The sequence below is a fragment of the Malurus melanocephalus genome, unplaced genomic scaffold (assembly GCF_030028575.1).
Source record: "Malurus melanocephalus ecotype Western Australia unplaced genomic scaffold, MMel_1.1 scaffold_433, whole genome shotgun sequence".
Taxonomy (NCBI): Eukaryota; Metazoa; Chordata; class Aves; order Passeriformes; family Maluridae; genus Malurus; species Malurus melanocephalus.
The window spans coordinates 493,937-513,400 of NW_026623665.1; the positions used below are offsets into that span (position 1 = coordinate 493,937).

Here is a 19,464-nt window from a genome sequence, read left to right on the forward strand (position 1 = left end):
TTTTCTTTTCAGAGAATAAGAAGCTGACAGGTTTTTATACATTTTATTGAATTAAAAAAGAAGATCTGGGTTTCTTCTTTAAGGCATTTTTTTTGTTTCTATTCAAAGCTTCTTAACATGGTTGTGTCTGTGGTTGGGATTACAGAGAACAAATTTGGTTTTTTTCCTTCATTTTTAATTATGGAATGATTACCTRTTGTAGRGACTTCCTCMATKRCAGTRTGTTGAAAGGTTTTCATTTTRTTRCAYARTTKATACATGGRTTAAACATGCCTTRAAAGAAGCAAAGCAGAGAACCAAARCACTCAAACTTGAAAGAATGGGTTTTGTTCTCAWGGTWAAWTWRGKTYCMWTWRRAAWWAAAAAAGGGGAAACTGTTACTAAAGTTGCTATTAGGGCCCTAAGATATTTYTCTGCATGGTATTTSTTAGTTTTGGCAATGAGTTRAGCAGTATTTGGGGCTGCAGTGTTCATGGATGTGGTAGAATTGCATGTGATGTTGGGTTGGGAATTTGGACATGGRCWGCCCTTGGCTCTCTTTTGCCATAGCTGCAGTCAGCCCCTCACTTTATATCCCATCAAAAGCTGYAGAATTTGAGTTTTGACAATATCTGGGAGGTTTTACTTGAACACATTTAATGTATTTGATCACCAGCAATTCATTTAAACTCCATGTCAAGTCCTGACCCTCATTGGCTCGAGGGAATTTGTCTTCTTGGACTTAATACTTGTAATTGAGTAATTAATTTAGTAATTGAGAACAGGGTCAATGTTCTTTTTCTTTAGAAAAAAACAACAAAAAAATTTTAAAAAAAACCCCTTTAAGTCCAACAGAAATATTTATTTTTGGGTCATGACTCATAAATTATTTGCAGACTCAAGACATAGGAACTGTGTTGTTCTGTGCAAGGGAAAAGGGAGAGATTACAGTAATGGTTTGAGAAATGCACAGTCATTTGCAGCTCCAGGGGGAGAAAACAGTCCAGCTGATGGTGCTGATGWGAAATTTGTGTGGAACCAGAGGATTTTCAGCCTCAGCTTTGCYTGCTGTGGCATTCTTTTGCCTGCAACTTGAATGTTTCTTCCTCTGAGGGGAGGAACTTGGTGCAAATCATTTTTTAAAGGTCAATCCCAGCAGGTGCTTAGTCATAACTGAATAGAGAATGTTTGTTTGGAATTACAAATGGACTAACCCTAAAGGCTRCTTGAATATCCCCAAAATATTAGATTTGAATTCATCTCTTTTCATGTCTTATGAGGATTAAAGAGGGGACAGGGAAAAGAACTCCAATTTCTCCCTCGCAGATTTTGCTTCATAGTCGTGACCTAATAACTTGTAACATCACAGAATTCTGAGACCGGGAACAGCAGGATTTTGAAGATGAAAATGTCTCTSAGACAAATTTTGATGAGCTTATCCATGACCACTTGCAATACTTAGTCTGCCAAGAGGCTCTTTGCTCCTGGCATTTCTTTGYTGGCTTATTTTTGCATGAATGAGGAGGGGAAATGGTATTTTTACAAGTTSACTTTTGCTAACTCTGATATAACATCAGAATAATTTGTGTTAGTCCTATTTTGCCCCTCCTCAAAATTTAAAAATTTTAAAATTTAAAAATAAAACTGGTTTTTATTTAGGACAGACAGCTTGTATGTGAAAGAATATCAGATCAYCTGTCTTAAAAGTACTTTTTTCAGGAGTGATGAAAACTTCTGATCTGTGGATTGCAGTTTCAAGAGTTAATTTAGGTGATGTTTGGATTTTGAGATTCTGATCCTGCAGTCACTCCCAGGGGCTCAAAGCAGCTCAGTGATGCAGAGCAGATCCTAAAATGATAAACCAGTTCAGCCTCAATCTGTCAGAGGTTCTGCAAGTGCATGGAAATATTTCTATTCTGGTATTTTGGGAGGCTTTGCCTGTAAATATAAGCAGTTATTTAGGGAGAGTTTGATTCATTGTGAAAGAGAAAAGAATGTGATGATGGGTTTGGCTTCTTTTCATGCCTTCTTATTGAATTGGAATAGAACACACAGACTGATGCAGAAAATAGTTTATTGAATGTCACTAACAAAACTACAATTATGGCAATAAGATTTTTACTGTTTCATTATTCCACATGTGAACCCTGAACTGGGGTCCTTCTCTAGCAATTATGTCCCCTTCWTAGAATTTTTAAGGTTTTAAATGCAAAATGAGGAACAAGAAAAGAAATTTGAGCCAGCTTGATTTTTTTTTTTTTACTACTTGAACCAGAAGCAGGGGTGGAAGAAGGCAGCAGTAGCAGTAAAGCTGTGGGGAAAGTGAAATGCCCAACATCTCCCAGAAGAGTTGAGTATTCCTGGCACAGCTGAGGGTTTGGCAACTTTGCAAAACACTTCAGGGTAGCGGCATCTTTTGATCTTCTCTGAATCTGTGAGAACTGGAAGCTTGCAGATGTCCAAGTGCTGGAAGGGTCTAGGGTGYCCAATTGTAAAGTAACTTGAAAAGTTGGATTTTTCAGTCTCATCCTTCATTTTTTCTTTTAAATTTGGTTTTGCAGCACTCTTCCAAGGGTATAAATGCTGCTAAGTCATCAAGGACCTTGTGTGAATGTTGTGCAGAGGTTTAGAGTGTTTGGGAAGGGAAGGGCACAGACATTGCTGCTGATGGGAAAACACCCAGGAGACTGCAAAGGGCAGMTTCCCCAGAGCTGTAAATCAGGGAATGACTGCCCTGTATCTGCTGGGGATCTGGTCTGTATGGTCTGACACATGAAATGGCATTGCAGGTGCATGAAAAGAGAGTTTGACAACCAGGGAGATGGCACGAGGGTGAAGTTGGAAATGTGAACAGACAAGTTGGATTTCTGTAGGGGTGCTGTGGTGTGTTTTGGGTAGAACACAGGGGGCATCAAGGCTCCAGCAGAGCAGAGAGCTGAGCTACTCAGCAAAGCAGGAGTCTGGTGTCAGAGCTGCCTGGACGTGTGTCACCTCGCCGTGGTGCAGGAGTGGCACAGGGGACGTGTAGCACTGGTTCCTGTCGTAGGTGTAGCAGGTCTGTGGCTCCTCACAGGCATTGCCCTGCTGGGCCTGAACAATCGCCCCACCCAGATCAATTTCTACGGGTTCACAATTTTTGCAGCTGGAAGAGATGGAAAATAGAACAAGTGTGAGGAGTTAGATGAAATGATGCCCCTGCTGAACCCCAAATCTTTATTGCTCATCTGCAGATGGAGCTGGGAGAGTGCTGTGCCTTTTCTAAGTGTTCCAGGGGAACACCTGGCCCTCAAGCAACTTTTAGAACTGTTATGGGTTAAGTTTTGTGAAGTGAAGTTAGGAAATAAAACTACTTACAGKTCACTCATGCGGTAGACAAAAGTGGTCCTGAGCGGGGACAAGGGGTCAGAGATGTTCTCCCGAGCCTTCAGGGGGACTCTGCAAAGAGAGAGAGAATCACTCCCATGAAAACTGCTTATTAAACAGGGTCTGCTCCCTTGTGAGCAATTCTAAACTCTCATCTTCTTCAGGTAATTTTCATTCTGACCCTTCTCAAATCAAATCCCAGTGTCAGGAGATCTCGGTGCAACCCTCCCTGACAGGACTGYAGCAACTGATGTGCCACTTGCAAGATAACACGGCTGCTAGTGTTTATTTTTGTTAAACTCTGAGCTGGCAGATGCCTCAGACAGGGATGTTTCATTAGCAGTTCTCCTGTTCTGAGCTCTACCAGCTCTCCTGCAGCTCTGAGCTGGTCTTTGTTTCCCAGAGACACACACGTTTGTGTGAGTGGGGAGGACAAAGTCCTGCTCTTGAGCTGAGATCCATCTCATGGGAGACAGAGTTTAGGCACTCCTGATAGTTATCAGTTTAGGCATTAACTATTTCCCCAGGCTTTCTGTCAGGTTGGAAAGTCATTCCAGTGTCATGGGTCCAATCTGGTTTCAGCTTAGATCAACTTTAGACAAGTCATGCTTTATTTCCCCAGCCTGTTTAGTGAAGTTACTACTGCTACCTGAAACATGGAGATGCTTTTTGTATCTGAAAGGACAAATACCAGAGAGGTTCGTSTGAGACAGAAAAGCACTAAGCAAAGGGAAATACTCAGGATACCACACAAAGCAGCCCATATGGAAAGCTGGATATAAGATACCATGCAAAAGAAAGGGAACTCATATAACACTGCACCCCCAGCTCACCATGKCCAGGAAATGCTTGGCTGCCACTTACATGATGCGTATGTTTCTTGTCAAGACTTCTTCATCAGGATTTTCTTTGGAAGGGAYGAACTTTGAGGTCACTGTTACACACTGGCACTTATTATTGACCAGCACGTACTCCTCATCCTCGAGGTCCACTGGATAACCTGCAAGCACAGGATAGGCAACCCCAGAACCAAGAGCAAAGTCCTCAAAAGCTGTTCTAGCAGAAAGCCAAGGGATGGGAWTGCCAGGATTGCACCATTATGGAGCTTGGATTGATGGAAGTCCAGGTTGCAGCAGRTCCAAGGGAGTCTCTTAGTAAAGATGAATTCATCCATCCTCCTGCTCAGCTCAGTGTGCTGCTGTATGTGGGGTGATGGGACTGGGAACAACAAGATTAGGAACCTGGACRCTGTGGTGGTGAGGGACAAAMGTGCAGGGATTGCCTGTAAAATRGGAAGAGAGCCACACSTGGTGACTGAAGTGCTCTCTCACCMTACCAGGTTATCCAATTCCTGTCATGCACCATGACTATTCCCACATTCCAAACCCCAATTTGAATCTGACCTCGAAATAAATGTCTCTGACCGTGCCAATGTGGCAGATGTGTCAGTTTGCCTTAAGTGGTATCTTGTCCTCCATGTTCCTGGGGGAACAGATACCAAAAAAGCACAGCAGAACCCAGCAAGGAGTTGCCTCCTGACCTGGCAGGGACAGGCAGGTGGCCCTTCTGATGTTTGTGGTTTGCAGGGAAAACTCCAGCCCTGATTTGCCTCTCCAAGCTGCTGTTTTTAGCACACTACGCAATATGAAACTCAGTCAAAGCAGGCTAAAATRTGCCAGGTGTCACTCAGAGGCTTTTGGGATGTTCCTGACGTTGTGCAATGCTGCCTTACTGCGAGTAGATGAATTTCAAATGGTTTGTTCTTTGCAGATTTGTTTTCCMCAACCCAGAGCCTCTGGTCCCTTCACCCATAACAAGCCAGCCTTGCTTTAATGTGTTGTTTTAACATCCCTCTGTATTTGTAAATGCAGCTGAAATCAAGTTCACAGCCATCACTCTGCTACAGCACCTTCAGCCTGCTCACAAATAGCAAACCCAGTGATTTTTGTCAAATGGGGACAGTTTGTGTTGGGCTCAGATGGATCTCAGTTCTGGGACTTGCCTGCTCTGATTGTCCCTTGGTTTAATCACAGAGAGAAAGAAGAAACAGGCTGAAAACATCTGTTATGATTTCTATAAAGGATTTTGGAGTCACTTGGACTTAAAATCTTTGGTCCTTCCTTCCCCTGTAATATCCTGGCCTCATCTCCTTCAATCCAGGTTTTCTGAGATTGCACCATAACTGTGAAAAAGGTACCAGTACTGTGTAAAACGATGCTTCACAGTGAGGCCAAGTTGACCTGCTGGTTGCAAGTGCTGTTTCTGTGCCCTTTGGCAGCAGGAACCTGCTGGGTAAAATTCCCAATAGAGTTTCTAGCTGGGGAAGGAAATCGCTTTTCTCCCTTGTTCTCCAAGTTTCTTCTCTGCCAGGTCATCCATCCACATGAGCTCTTCCCTCTGATGCAAAAGCCTCCCACAAAAGCCTCTCTAGACCCTGGCTTCTTGTCTTGGCCTTTATTTTGGCTCAAAGAAGTCTCTGGCTTCTTGTCCATCACACAGCTCTTCCTCTGCTGCCTGTGCTGCATTCCACATCATATTGTGTGCACTTTTTCCAAGCCTTTAATCCAAAGCCAATGTTTGAGTCACATCCAATTGGCTTTGGGGTTGTCCCAAAACCTTTGAGAGCAGGCTTTAATGCTAAAATTAGATTAACACAATCTTATGCATATGCAGGTTTTTCTGACTGCTCCAAAAATATTGCCCTGATTTAATTCCTTGTGTTGTGCTCTTRGCTTCACGGTTAAAGTTACTGGTGCTCCATCAATTTTTCATTTACGATTACAAAACTCAAAAAATGTGATTTTATCAGCAGTATCTCCATTTGTCACCCAGTAAAGTCCCCTTGGGGAGAAGATATTTAAATGCAAAATTTGCCATTGCTGTTCTAAATGTCTGCAGGTTGGATTTCTTGCCCTGAGTCACTGCACTAAGATGTTCCCTCCCTCCTCAGTAGTTATGTGGTTTTGGACAAAATTTTTCCATCTTCTAGTACTGCACTGTCCTGTGATAGACTGTGAAGCCCAACAGAATTGTCTGGGATAGGCCATAAGGTACCCTTTGCCAAAAGCTGGAGGAAATGCAGGGCTGCAGCTGCCTGTGCTGTCGGGATGGTTATCCCTGAGCACTGATTTGATCCTGCACACCACATCCACCATGGGCAGGAGGATGGATTCACACTGTGTAAAACCTGACACCCACAATGAGGAATGTGCTGGGAGGACAGGCTGATCTCAATTCAAATCAAGAGTTTCCAAGAAATTACAGAATAAGCTATGGTTTAATAAAGTGCAGCCATGCAATAGGATTACCAGAAAGTTTTGGAAGTCTTTAGATCTAGCAGGTGAGAGTCTTGCAATCTCCCTAGGACTGCAGAAAAGCAAGTGTACATGTTGGTAGTTTATTGCTTCAGAAACCTGATAAAAATGGCTAATTAGCAAGCCTTACATTTGGACTAATCATCACTGTATCCTCCAGGCAGCAATTCAAAGCACACAGCTCTGATGCAGAAACACCCTGAGGTGTCCAAGCACCACTGAAGCATGGCTGCTTGAGCAGGCTTTGAGGTTTGACCTCTGACYGTTAGAATAATTCAGGGTAGATTACACAAAACATCCCATTGGTGTCTTAATCCCAGATTTCCATCTCATTGCTCACCTACCTGCCACATGGATGATCCCCAAGGAAACAGCCAAGGTCACACACAGCAACAAAGAGCTCCTCATCTTGCCTTCCCTTCTTTTGAAGAATGTGAGTGGAGAGCTTGACTCTGCCTATAAGGGCGTGTGCAAATTGGTTTCCTAAAATAAACAGCGCAGCCAAAATGTGGCTGGGGACTGAAACCAGGTGTGTTAATGCAAGACCTCTGGCTTTCGGAGGGGAAGGGAGCAGGGGATTGCACTTTTTTTTTGGTGCTTTTTTCTGTTCTTCACCAAGAAGCAACAGAGCTGCTGAGTACAGGGAGGTTCAAAAGGTCCCCCTTAGGGGACATGTTCCCTTCAGGGCTGGTAGAGGGTAAGAAAGTCCAAGAGCCACAGCTCTGGCTCTAAYTTTGAGAAACCAGATTTAAAAATCGCTTGAGTCCTATTAAAAAAAAAAAAAATACCTCCGGCTTCAAAATTTGGACCCGCTGTGTGCAAACCTATATTAGGGGCTGGAGCTGCCCCCAGAGAGCCTGCAGTCAAAGCAGCAAAGGTGGCAGGGCAGGGGTCAAAGAGGTACAGCAATGGCAGCTCTGCCCCTGCACTGAGGGGTTCATCTTCTTGTGAATAGGAAAGGGACTCCATGGGATTTGTGATTTAGGAGAGGTCCCAGGAAAACCCTGGGCCATTGGGCATGCACACTTTTCCTGAAGGAGGTTGATACTGTAGAGAACCTGGGCTTTTTTTTGTCCCAGATTTGGGATCATTTGTGTAACTTCTGAAGAGCAAAGGTTGCAATGTMGCCTACAAAGGCCAGAGCTATCTCTGGAGCATTTGCATGTGTCTTGTTCAGGAAAGGGCATTTTTAGGGAAGCCCAGTCTTAGCCAGGGCCTGGCTGCTCTTGCCAGGTTTCTTCAAGAGGCTGAACTCTTTGGRCAATGCTGCCAGGGATCCTGGTTCCTGTCACCTTGCAGGCTGCCTGCCCTTCTTCCAGACCCTGCAGGCTGAGCCCAAAACTGTTCCAAGCCCCTGCTTGTGTGCCCTGGGCTTTTTCCCTAAAGACAAAGCCTCACTTTACAGCTGCATGATGCAATGAGCTTTCAGGTTACATCAGCAGTGCTCGTGTGCAGGAGGAGCTGGGATGTGGGGGAGTGATGGGTCATAGCCCAGCTCCTTGCAGAGCATGGGGTTCTACCATAGTTCTTTACAAACCTTGGCTTCTTGTCAGGGATCCATCTTTAGCAGAGGAAAAAAGTGGGGTTGTTTCCTTTCCCCATCCCAGAAAGCATTGCTAACGGTTTCATGCAGCCCTCTCTCTGTCTCTCTGAGACAGGGGCAAGRTGTTCCCTGTGCCCCATTTTTGGCAGAAGGTAAAAAATAAACCTGGCTCACCTAGGCTGGTAGGGGTGTCTGTTTAAAGTACTGCGTGTTTCAGTCACCTTTCTTGTAAGRAATTCTTTAGGATTATATAAGAAGGCAATATGGCAGCAGCAGGATAGGGCACATGCAGAGGAGACTGGCTCGCATCTGTTTTGCCAAATTGCACTAATAAAAATATGGCCCCGGGAAAATGCAAGGACAGCATTTYCAAGTGTGAAGGCAGAGGCTGAGCTGAATTCTATCTGTGTCTTTCTGTTCACGTTGGTGGTTTTCCCTGGCTGCTGGCTCTCAGCRTATCTGGATTTCAGTTGCTAAATCTACACGTGTCTGTACAGTCCCTTGGTCTGGATATGATGACACCAGAGCTATTTTCAGTCCCTTCAGCCACCTGCATGTCTCTGGGGATTTCTAGTTAAATTGCAAGCCCTTGAGAGGAAGCTTTATGTTATGGACTGTTACTTTTATGGACTATCCCTGTGTTACTGGATGATTTCTGGAATTTTATCTGGGTGAGCAGGCGTTTGGCAAGAGGCTGAGTGGGGAGCTGGACTCCCAACCTCCCTGCAGGGCAGAGGCCAGAGGTGGAATTGAGAATTGGGAAAGGAATGGGAACCAGCCCTGTGCTTTCAGTCTCCATTCACATTCTGTGCTTCCAGTTGGCCCTGCACATGCTGAACTAGGATTTGCCAGGTAAGAAGTGGGCAGTGCCTGAGTGAAGTGAGGCAAAATTATTGTGCAGCAGCATTCCCTCATTGTGTTCTTGGTAGCAGGGATTCCACTGGTGCTYACAGCAAACTGGATTGGCCTGAGCAGCTCCTGGTCACTGGAGGAACTAACTCATGCTGGAGATCATCTCCAGCTTCACAGAAGTGGATGATGTTTTCACTAAGTCCTGAAGAAGCCTTGAACAGCCTCAGGTTGTTTACTGCTCCTGGAAATTAATTTTACATTGGGAGACACATCAATTCTGTTTAAATCCAAGAGAGTCCAAGTGGAAGTTAGCATGGTAATTTTTGAAATGACAGACTTGGAAAAAATAAGGATAGTTAAGATGGAAACTATCACAGTTAGGGACGTGAGAAAGGCCTGGGTTTCTCTAAGTCACAGCTGCAAAAGTGATTTGGAATTTTAACCCRGCAGGAACTGGCTGCAGGCATCTCTGCTGGATTCACACAAAAATCCAGCAGGAYTGAGCAGCCAGATGACAAAGCCTGATCACCAGGAACAACAATATGTAGTGGCCAAGTATTGAGTGAGAGTTTCCACCAAGATATAGCCAACGTATAAATGTAATGGATGCTGTGTGTCTCCTGATCATAGTTATYCTTGTTTTTCTTTCTCCTACAGCTCTGTATCCAGCGAGGTGATGGCTGAAAACTGGCAGGGACAGATTTGCAAAAGCAATCTGAGGCAAAACCTGTCTTTGTGCAAGGAAGTTTTGACAGAGAGGTGACCACGTGAAGAGGCTGAGCATGGCTGAAAGTCGACATTGAGACCTGTTCATCATCAGATCAACCAGAATCCAAATGAATCACCAAAAAGTGAGTAAGGCTGTGCACCCCACTCTGTTTCAGGTAATTTGAATATTTGCTTGATCTGTTTTTTTCCACAAAAAGGTGGGCAGGAGCATTTATAAATACACCTGCACCTGTTCTGTGGTGAAAAAAAAAACCTGCACTTGTACACAGAACTGTTCTTACCAGGATGTGTGATTGCTTAGTTTGTCAGGCTCTGGGTTTCTCAGCTAGGACTACACTAATCCCTGTGTCTAATTACTCTGCTCTTCTCAGTGTTAATCTCATTTTCCCTTGGGAAGCATGGAAAGCTGGGTTGGGGCTCTAATGGCTGATAGACACAAAAACACAGGATAAAAATGCAGAGGTGAATAAATAGAGATTGCCTTAAAAGCCCTCCTGGTGAGGGAGTTATTGAAAAAATATCTCCCAGTTATTGAAAAAATCAGAATTGATTCTTTTCTGGTATGCATGGATCTCTTGGCACAAGGACATGGATCCAAGGAGTGCAGAGGTGATGAAGCAGCAGCTGCCGAGCTGTGCAGCCCCCAGGAAGGGGCCTGGCTCTCGCCGGGAGCTGCCTGCATCCCTGTAAAGATGCGGGTCAGTGATGGGAAAGGTTCGGRGGAATTCACATCTGCACCGCGGAGCTGGCCAGGGAGATCTGCAAATACTTCTGCTCCTCTCCGAGTTTGATCTGATCGTACAAAGCACCGGAACTGAGTACCGAGTTTTGGTTACAAGGGTACAGGTGTGGTTTTTTTCCTCGTTACTGTATGACCGCACACACAGCAGCTGTACGTGGCTGGACTTTTAGAAGAAGAAAAAACCCTAAGGAGGAGGGGGAAAAGGCGGCTTTTTCTTTCTCTTTCCACGTGGTATTACCAGTTACCGAGAGCCGCYCCGGCAGAAGCCCCTCCTCCCCCGGGCTGCCCGGGCACCCCCATCCCGGGGGCGGAACGCTCCGGCCCCGGCACAGGAAGGGCTGGGCACGGGCGGAAGGGACGCAGCGGAACGGGAAGCGGCTCAGGCGGCGCTGGAGCCATGCGGACCCGGCGCGGGACCGTCCTGMGGCCGCGGGCCGAGCCCGCCGAGCCCGAGGATGGCCCGGACCAGGTGCCCGGAGGCCGCGCCGGCCCCGAGGAGCTGGCGGACGATGTGGAGCGCTTCCACGAGGAGCAGTTCCGCTCCGTGATGGCAGCCCTGGACAGCGGCGAGGAGGCCGGGGACAGCGGAGAGGAGGAGGAGGAGGAGGAGGTGCTGGGGCTGCAGCTGCCCGAGGACAGCGAGGAGGACGAGGAGGAGGAKGAKGAGGAAGAGTTGCAGAACCGGAATCCTTTCGTGGAGTACAGCGCAGAGGAGGATGATGGAGAAGATGAAGAAGGTGAGGAAGATGAAGATGAAAATGAGATTGAGGATGAAGAGGGGGACCTGTCCATGGAAAGCGATTTGGAGGAGCGCCATCCGGAAGCCAAGCTCCCCCATGAGCTCTCCTGGGGCCAGCGCAAGCAGCTCTACTATGACACGGACTATGGGACTGATGCCCAGGCCAAGGGCAAGCGGAGCCAGCAAGAAATCGATGCTGAGGAGGAGGAAGAGGAGCAGGAGGCTCAAGTGATCCAGAGACGGTTGGTGCAGGATTTGGGGGAGGATGATTGTGGGCTGGATATGATCCAGGGTTACCTGGCTGAGCAGCGGAAAGCCCACAGTAGCAAGGGGCAGAAGATTGATAAGGATCTGCAGGCCCTTTCCAAGAAGGAGCAGCTGAAGCTGCTGAAGCAGGAGTCCCCGGAGCTCCTGCAGCTGATGGAGGACTTTGAGGTGAAGCTCATGGAGATCAAGGATGAGCTGCACCCGCTGCTGCAAATGGTCAGAGATGGCACTATCCCYCAGGGGAAGGGCAGTCGCTATTTGCAGACCAAGTATCATCTCTACCTCAACTACTGTGCCAATATCAGTTTCTATCTGGTTTTGAAGGCCAAGAGGGTGCCAGTRCATAGTCACCCGGTCATTGAACGGCTGGTGACGTACAGAAACATCATCAATGACCTCGCTCTTATAGACCAAAAGCTTTCCCCACAGGTCCGGATGCTTCTGAGGCACTACTATGACAAGAAGGAAGAGAAGCTACGGAAGGAAAACAAGTTTTCAGTGTTTCTCACCATGGATGGCAAGAAAAACAAACCAGAGCGTGCCTCTGCACCTGTTAATGGCCATGCTGCTGCTGCTGCTGCTGCTGAATCGTCAGAGGAGTCGGAGCTGGATGAGGAGGCTGCACTCAAATACTACAAGATGATGGAGGAGAAGCTGGCCCTCAAGAGGAAGAGAGCTGGAGACAAAGATGTGCTTGAAGAAGCGGCGTCAGAAGAAGAGGATCCCAGTAAAAAGAGAGGAGTGACCTATCAGATGATCAAGAACAAAGGCCTCACGCCCAAAAGGAGGAAGATCGATCGCAACCCCCGGGTGAAGCATCGGGAGAAATTCCGGCGAGCCAAAATCCGCCGCAAGGGCCAGGTGCGCGAGGTGCGCAGGGAGCTGCACAGATACGCCGGGGAACTGTCCGGCATTCGGGCCGGGCTTAAGAAAAGCAGGAAGCTTAAGTGAGAATTATCTTCCTGTAAGAGCTGCAAGTAGCAGTACTGATCCAATAAAAACTTTATACACAATATTGTGGGGTTTATTCTTAAGGAGTCTGSGGGTGGGCTGATGTTTGTGTTTTTTTCAGAGGATGCTTTCTAGAAGGTGCCATCTCCAAGTGGCACAGGGCTCTTTGCACACCTGACTCATGTCTTAAGGTTTTTTGGTTTTTATCCTTTGTTTTGGTGCTGTCATGTTCCCATAAAAAGAAAATCTTGAGAAATTACAAGGGATGTTTCAGGCAAAGGGAATTCAATGGGCCATGTGGGATGGATGGGATGGGATGGGATGGGATGGGATGGGATGGGATGGGATGGGATGGGATGGATCTTTTGAGGGTGGGTTGAGAAAGGGGTTCAGCAGCTGTCACTTGCCTGCTCTGTTTGCAGTCTTGTTCTGATCCCTCCCGTACGTATTGAGCTGCAGAAATGTGGTTAATAGCATTTAAATCTTGTTTTGATTAACTCTTTTGTTAGCTCTTAAATGTATGGGCCCTACTTTTTGGCTGTCTTAAATGACTTAGYCCCATGTGGTCTGAAATACTGTTTTCCTTCCTGAATTCAGTGAAAAGGAAAGCAAGGACTTCTCTAGATTTTATAACCATATATATGATAACTTATATTGTGATAACATATGTAAAGTGTAACAAAATCTGTCTCAGGTGAAAACTGCGCTTTTGTCTGGGAGCCCATGCCTTGGTTTGTGTATCATACCAGCTGAAAGGTATKAGTTTTCCATATGAAATTATTTCAAGGGAATAATTGCCTTATCTAGTAATGGGTTTTTTGGTGTGTGTGAGGGTCTATGGGGAAGCCAAGATCYGAGTGTTTGCTCTTGATCCTGTGACAGGCCTGATTCTGTAATTCAAACATGTAGGTGCTGTGCTGGTGCTCTGCAAATGAAATGTGCTTTCATGGGGTTCCCATGTAAACCTTGACACCCCAGGCCTGTTTTGCCAGGAATATGCTGTTCACTGCAGGCTGGAGAATATTCTGGTTATTTTCCAGGCCGTTTGTCAAAGGTAGAGGTAGGAACACAATAACCTTAAGCTGGRCAGATGGGAACAGTCATTTTTTGCCTCAGGTGTACTGAACAGAGCTTTTCCTTAGAGCARTGCTTCCTCACCTGCCCTTACTGTGAGCAGCACTGTTGGCTGCTCCTTCTGCCCAGGGAGGAGTGAAGTAGAATTTTCCCACCTTTAACTCCCCATTGGRATCTTGATTGGAGGCTGTGGCTGATAATCCTGAGCTATGCTCCCGAGGCTGTGCCAAGAGGTCAGTGAGGGGTAAGATGCTGAGCAAAAAAGCAGCTTAGGTGCTTTTTCTGGACAAGAATGTGTTGTGTAACAGGCATCACGTGGGATGTGCAAAATACCCAGCAGAGATGCTCCCTGATCTCATTACTACAGAGYCTGCTTGTGCACCTTTCACACTTGCAAAAATAAAGGACTGATGGTCTTTCATGGCTCTGGCTTTGTGCTTCCTTGGAAAGCTCCGGRCAGCTGGCAAGCAAAATACTGGCARCTTCCACCTGAGCAGTAACTAAGGGAAATAAATCGGTGTGCCATTGCACACACATTCCCCAGAAAGGCTGGGATTAAGGCTGAAGGCAGAGTGTCAGCGGCACTGCCCTGCCCTGCCTGCTGGCCGATGGCACAGCACAGCTCCTGGGCTAATGAAGATTAAACAGGCATTATGGCCACTTATAACCAGGCATTATGGCCACTTATAACCAGCAATTATGGCCACTTGGCTAGTTCAGAGACTGGACAAAGCCAGCAGTATTGTTCCCGTATGCTTTCATGTATGGTGATCACGGGAATGTGTGCTTATTAATGCTGTGATTGTACAGCGTCTCTAAGAAATACTCGCACTAATGTTTTGTGCAGAAGGGAAATTGCTGGTGGTGAATGGGTTTGGAAAATCCCTAGGAAAATGGACACATGAAATCAAGCAAGGACCACGGGTGGTCAGGCAAGCAAGGACCGGATCAAAGTCCTGGTTAATGCTGCTTTGTTTGCTTTTCCAGTAGTGCTTCTGGAGAAGGTGCTGACACTGCCAAGGAGTGTTTCAGCCATGAGATGGCACTTGTCCTTGCCAGGATCSTGCTTGGAGAGGACTGGCAGCCTCAGCAGCACCTAAAGCGGGTGGGGACTCAGCTCAGGCTTTGTCTCACCCCTGTCACCCTCACAGCCATGGAAATACCTGCCCTGGGTCCTTTCCATCCGCTCCCCTGGAGCACAGTAATCCAAGGATAGTCAGTCCTGCTTGCACATAGATGATTCCTATTTTAACAGCCATAGGCAAACTATAGAAAGCTCCAAGGTGTAGCTATTCTTATTTCTTTCTGCACCTGGAAGACACAATCCTTGGGGGATCATGAGCATCCAGAGTAAGCCTGGCTGCCTTGGGAAGCTTGGGCAGTAAAGTACAGTGCCAGAGAGGGGTACAATGTTTTCTGCATCACAACCTGAAATTTCTGTTTATAAAGGGCAAAGAAAATACATTGAATAACTCACATGGAAATACATCTGCTGCTACCTTAGATTTTGTCAAGGTTTTCCTAGCCATGTAGGTTTTCCTAGCTGTGTTCCGTAATATCCCATCATAGACAGTCTGGGCATTGTTTTAGTTTTGTTAGCAAGCAGAAATTGAAACATTCAGCTGTGAGATTTGTAAAGAGGATTAAAGCATCTGTTCACTTGGTTGCAACATGTTGCATGACTTGGGGCAGCGCTGGAAAATCAGTCTCTAGAAGTCAGTTGCGTTTACAGCTTTGCTTTTGCAATTTTAATGTGAGATTTAAAAAGAAAGGAGAAAAGTGTTTCAGCTCTATCCAAGTGCATGGAAGGCAGGGTGTTCTTTAAAAACTGGCAGATTTATGTACTTCCTGCCCACTGACAACACCACAGTCCACATTAATTGCCTTGTCTTCTGAAAGAATCTCCCAAATGAAATTCCCAGTAGCACGTTGTATTTGGCAGTTTTAATACTAAGGAATATACTTGGACTTTGTCGCCTTTTGTCCCAGGATCTCCAAACGCTGCTGTCCACGAGCTGCCACGCCGGGGAAAGGCGATGGGAGGCAGGAGATGGTGCGGTGGATTCTGTTCACGGGTAAGAGCCCCGCACGCTCGGAGGGTGGCTGCCGGGGCTGCTGTCACCTCCCGTGCTCCCCCGGGGGCGGAGGATGGGGCGGGCGCGGCGCTTCCCGGCCGGGGCGGGGCGGGGCGGGGGCCGGGGCGGCGATGGCGGAGGCGGAGCGGGCAGCGCTGCCGCCGCCGCCGGCGGAAAGTTCCCGGGACGGGGCCGAAGCGGAGCTGTCCCCCGGCATGGAGCGGCGGCCCGAGCCCGGCGAGGCGGCGGCGGCAGCGGCGGAGGAGGAGSAGGAGGAGGCGCGCCCTTCCTCGCCGCCGTTCTTCCTCCTCTACCCCGGCCATGGAGGCGGCGCCGCGGCCGCGCCGCCCGGGCTRTGGAGACCCCCGGCGCCCCGCGGCGGGGCCGAGCTGCCCGTGCTGGTGCTGAGCTACCCGGGGCCGGACGGAGCCCGTGAGTACGGCGGGGCTGGCSCGGCCGGGAGCCTCCCTCGGGCCGGGGTGGGCGGCGGGCCGGGGGTCCCAGGGCGCTCCGCTCTCCGGTGCTCCTGCCCCGAGCACTGCGGTTCCCGGGGGGTGCGCCCGGACTGGGCTCTGGTGCCCGGCCCAAGGCTGCCCCTGCCGTGCGGGGCTGTGGCGGGTGCTCCCGGCGGTGCCAAGGGCGGCGGGGCTSAGGAAGGAGGCGGTTTGTGTGGGTGCCTCTGTGAGCCCTGCTGGCCCGGCAGCTCAGCGAAACCAGACCCATAGGGAGCCCTTTGAGGAGAAGCGGTGCCGCCCTTGGAAATCCAACAGGCTGTCCTGGACTCGGGGTGTAGTTTTGGGGCCGGGACCCCCCGCTCTGGCTTCCTCCTGGTGCTGGTGCGGAGAGCAAATGCGAGGCGAGGGCACTGCACGCTGGAGACCTGAAGAAGCTGAAGTGCATCTGTGTGGGTGTGTTGGGTGGCAAACAGTGTGCTCCTTTGTATGATTCTTTATCATGTTCTTGTGCTGGATTTGGGGAATCTGGAGTACTCCGAAGTACTTGGGTGTGTTTGAAAATCAAAAACTACACGCATGGGTGCATCTAGAAGAGATCTCTTTTCTGTCCATTCTAAAAATATCCAGCAGCTTCATCCTTTGGGCTGATGCCAGGGTGTGTGTGACTGAGCTTTTAGCCTTTGCTTTGTCACCTCCTGTCCCAGGTGAGCATTCACTCGTACAGGAGCTGATTTGTTTGGAGCGGGTATGTTTTTTTCTCCTTTGGAAGCTGATGTACTTGAAGGCATTACTCAGCAGAGCTGTAACTGGTGAAATAAGAAGTCCATGTCTGTAATGCCAAGAGGAGGTGAAATGCCCTGCCTTTGCTCTAAGCTCTGTGAAGGACTGTCTGTGACTGCCAACTTATGTCCAAAGTTCCCCCTGCTAAATTGTTGTTTAAAATGATAGGCTTCTGTCAAAAACTTCAGTTTTACTTGTAATATTTTTCTAATCAGAAGATTTTTACTAATAGTAAACCCTGTGATGTGCATGCAGAGGATTGAGCTACTTCAGATAGACAAGAAGACTTCAAGAAAAATATTTTATTCTAGCTGTTGAAAGTTTTTGAGAAGCTCTTATATGGATGCAGAGAAACCAAAGCATTGAGATGAGCACATTTRTGCCCAAAGAATTAGTGGAGAGGCTCAGTGGTTGAGCAATACTTTATCCTGTGTCAGCCTTATTCTGCAGCGATTGTGCATATAAACTTTGTGAAAAACCTTTCTAAAATGCATATAAAAGTTGCCTTGTTCTTGTGAGCCGTGGAGGTGAGAGCTGCCTGTGTGGTATCGTGTGTCACAGCCTGCTCAGGGACTGACTGATGCAGTGATAGCAGTGTCTGGAGGGAACAGCAATCAGCATCTATTTGCATGGTGCCCTGGACTCTGTTYCTCCTGGGGAAACTCTGTCTGTAAATCACTTTCTTCCATCATCTCTTTGTTCTTGTTTTTTCCCAGTTCTCACATCTCTAAAAGCATCTTTCATTTGTTCTCACRGAGTAGCAGGAGCAGTGCAGTTCTGCTGCTAAGTCTTGGATGTTACAGGGAGGCAGTGGCCACTACACCAGCAAATCAGTATTTCAGAATATTTTGGAGGTTTATTTCAAGTATTTTGTTTCCTGTTATAACGCTATCATTGAACTGTTCTCTTCTATTCTCACCTGATTCCAAACATCAGATGAAGGCCAGAGCTGCTTAGGGAAGGAGATTGCAAAAGCTCTTCATGGCATCAGCTCCTGCTCACTTGTTACAGATGGTTCCAGGCAGAAGGAATGAGGTGATGTACTTAGACATTCTGACCTGCAGTAAAACCTTAAAATACTAGTAAAATACAATAAAAGCAMCTTGATTAAGCTGTCCTTAAAAAAACCCAAACCCCTAAACCTTTCCTTGCTCTCGCTGAAAACCCACCCAATACCATACTTGAAGTAGACTTTTCCTTCCCACTTTTTAATTGTACCTTCAATTGTGAGTGTTACTTCAATCCTTCAATAACATCTCTGTGTTTCRCATTAGGTAAAGAAAAATGTGTCAYTTCTTAATTAAGCAATKGTTACTGATTTTGGGGTTGTTAAACTTCCTTTTGCCCATTCCTGTTTGAGCTTGCAGGGTTTGGAGTAGCTGGTGTTTGAGGTRATGTGCATATCTGTGCTGGCAGAGGAGTCAGAAGCACACTTTGCCATGTAGATGCTGCGTTGCTAATTTTATCTTTTTAGATTACATTCCATGTCAGAGATGGCTTTGTCCTTTTTGCTTTGGAATCTCCACACAGCGAGGGGGAAAATTTTCTCCTGATAATGGAAACACAACTTGCTCACCGGCTCTGAAAATAAAAGTAGACCCAGAGATGCTCCCTGGAGTCATAAGGGTGGTTTGGAAATTTGTTTGGGTTTCTTTGCTTAGATTATTCTAATTTATTCAGCTTTGAAACTCAAAATACTTCGCAGTACAGTTGAGCTCTCAAATACTGGTGGCTGACAGAGTGCTTGSTGTTCAGGTGGTTGATCTTAAAATTCCAATGCAGTCAGTTTGTGATTCTTTAATCTTAAAAATGTTTTGGCAGAACCCTGCTACGTTTTGCAATCTGGCCAAAGCCTCTGAGGGCTTGTGCCAAAGTGTAGCACAGAGGAAGGTTTGTAGGACCAGTCAATGCTGTCTGACTGGTTTGAGATGGAGAAAGTAGTTTGTCTTGCACAACCTCTGCATTTATCCGTAATTTGGGTTTTCCTGTGTCCATGATCATCCTGGAACCCTGATGGAGCCTTATCAGGTGCCCTTGAGTTGCCTGGTAGTTGTATGAAAGGTTTTATGAAAACACAAACATTCAATATATTGAATTTATTCATTAGATACTTCTGAGTTTATAATACCTTGCTTTTATAATTTTGAGGCACAGGATGGGGATAGGGGAAGATTTGTCTTGTGGTTTTTAGGTGGTGATTAGAAGGTCACAAGTCAGTAAGTCCAACAGTTCCTGATTGGGGTTTTTTGGGTTTTTTTTTTTTTTCGGTTTTGGAAATAAGTAAAAGAATATTTTCCAAGTACTTTAAATACCCTTATGGAGTATTTGCGGCAGGATCATTGCATAAAGGAGCCTGAAAATAGAACTCAGCTGGAAGGGGAAGACTGGCTTCTGTTATTTCTTCATGTTAAAAGCAAACCGATGTAAGTTGAACAGTTCCTGRTTTTTTGAGCAGGCCTTCCCTGTGACCCTGGTGCGTAGGGCACTTGCTGAAAACCCTATTGTGAAATGGGAGCTGCAGGGTTACACCCAGTGCTGTTGGTATTTCTAATTGCTTCCAAACAAAGAAATTCAACTGTCTGATAATGAGATCTGTTGGAT

General features: G+C 46.8%; 3 protein-coding genes across 6 annotated transcripts in view; 2 read left to right on the forward strand and 1 right to left on the reverse strand.

Annotated features, from left to right (window-relative positions):
- Positions 1-2,036: 2,036 nt before the first annotated feature.
- Positions 2,037-7,114, reverse strand: JCHAIN (joining chain of multimeric IgA and IgM). The gene is made up of 4 exons (XM_057380039.1): positions 7,001-7,114; positions 4,207-4,342; positions 3,334-3,414; positions 2,037-3,121 (listed from the first exon to the last, which is right to left on the reverse strand). Exons 1-4 carry the CDS (start codon positions 7,062-7,064, stop codon positions 2,920-2,922), a joined length of 483 nt encoding a protein of 160 aa, XP_057236022.1. The 5' UTR covers positions 7,065-7,114; the 3' UTR covers positions 2,037-2,919.
- A 3,780-nt stretch (positions 7,115-10,894) lies between these two features.
- Positions 10,895-12,781, forward strand: UTP3 (UTP3 small subunit processome component). The gene has a single exon (XM_057380030.1). It carries the CDS (start codon positions 10,920-10,922, stop codon positions 12,477-12,479), a length of 1,560 nt encoding a protein of 519 aa, XP_057236013.1. The 5' UTR covers positions 10,895-10,919; the 3' UTR covers positions 12,480-12,781.
- A 2,975-nt stretch (positions 12,782-15,756) lies between these two features.
- The window catches only part of RUFY3 (RUN and FYVE domain containing 3), a 30,605-nt gene continuing 26,897 nt past the window's right edge, over positions 15,757-19,464 (forward strand). For 3 of the 4 annotated variants that reach the window (XM_057380046.1, XM_057380048.1, XM_057380049.1), the window contains exon 1: positions 15,757-16,060. In XM_057380046.1, coding sequence (XP_057236029.1) covers positions 15,760-16,060 — 301 coding nt within the window. In that variant the 5' untranslated portion in view covers positions 15,757-15,759. The remainder of the gene's footprint in view (positions 16,061-19,464) is intronic. The other variant, XM_057380047.1, reaches the window with a different exon arrangement.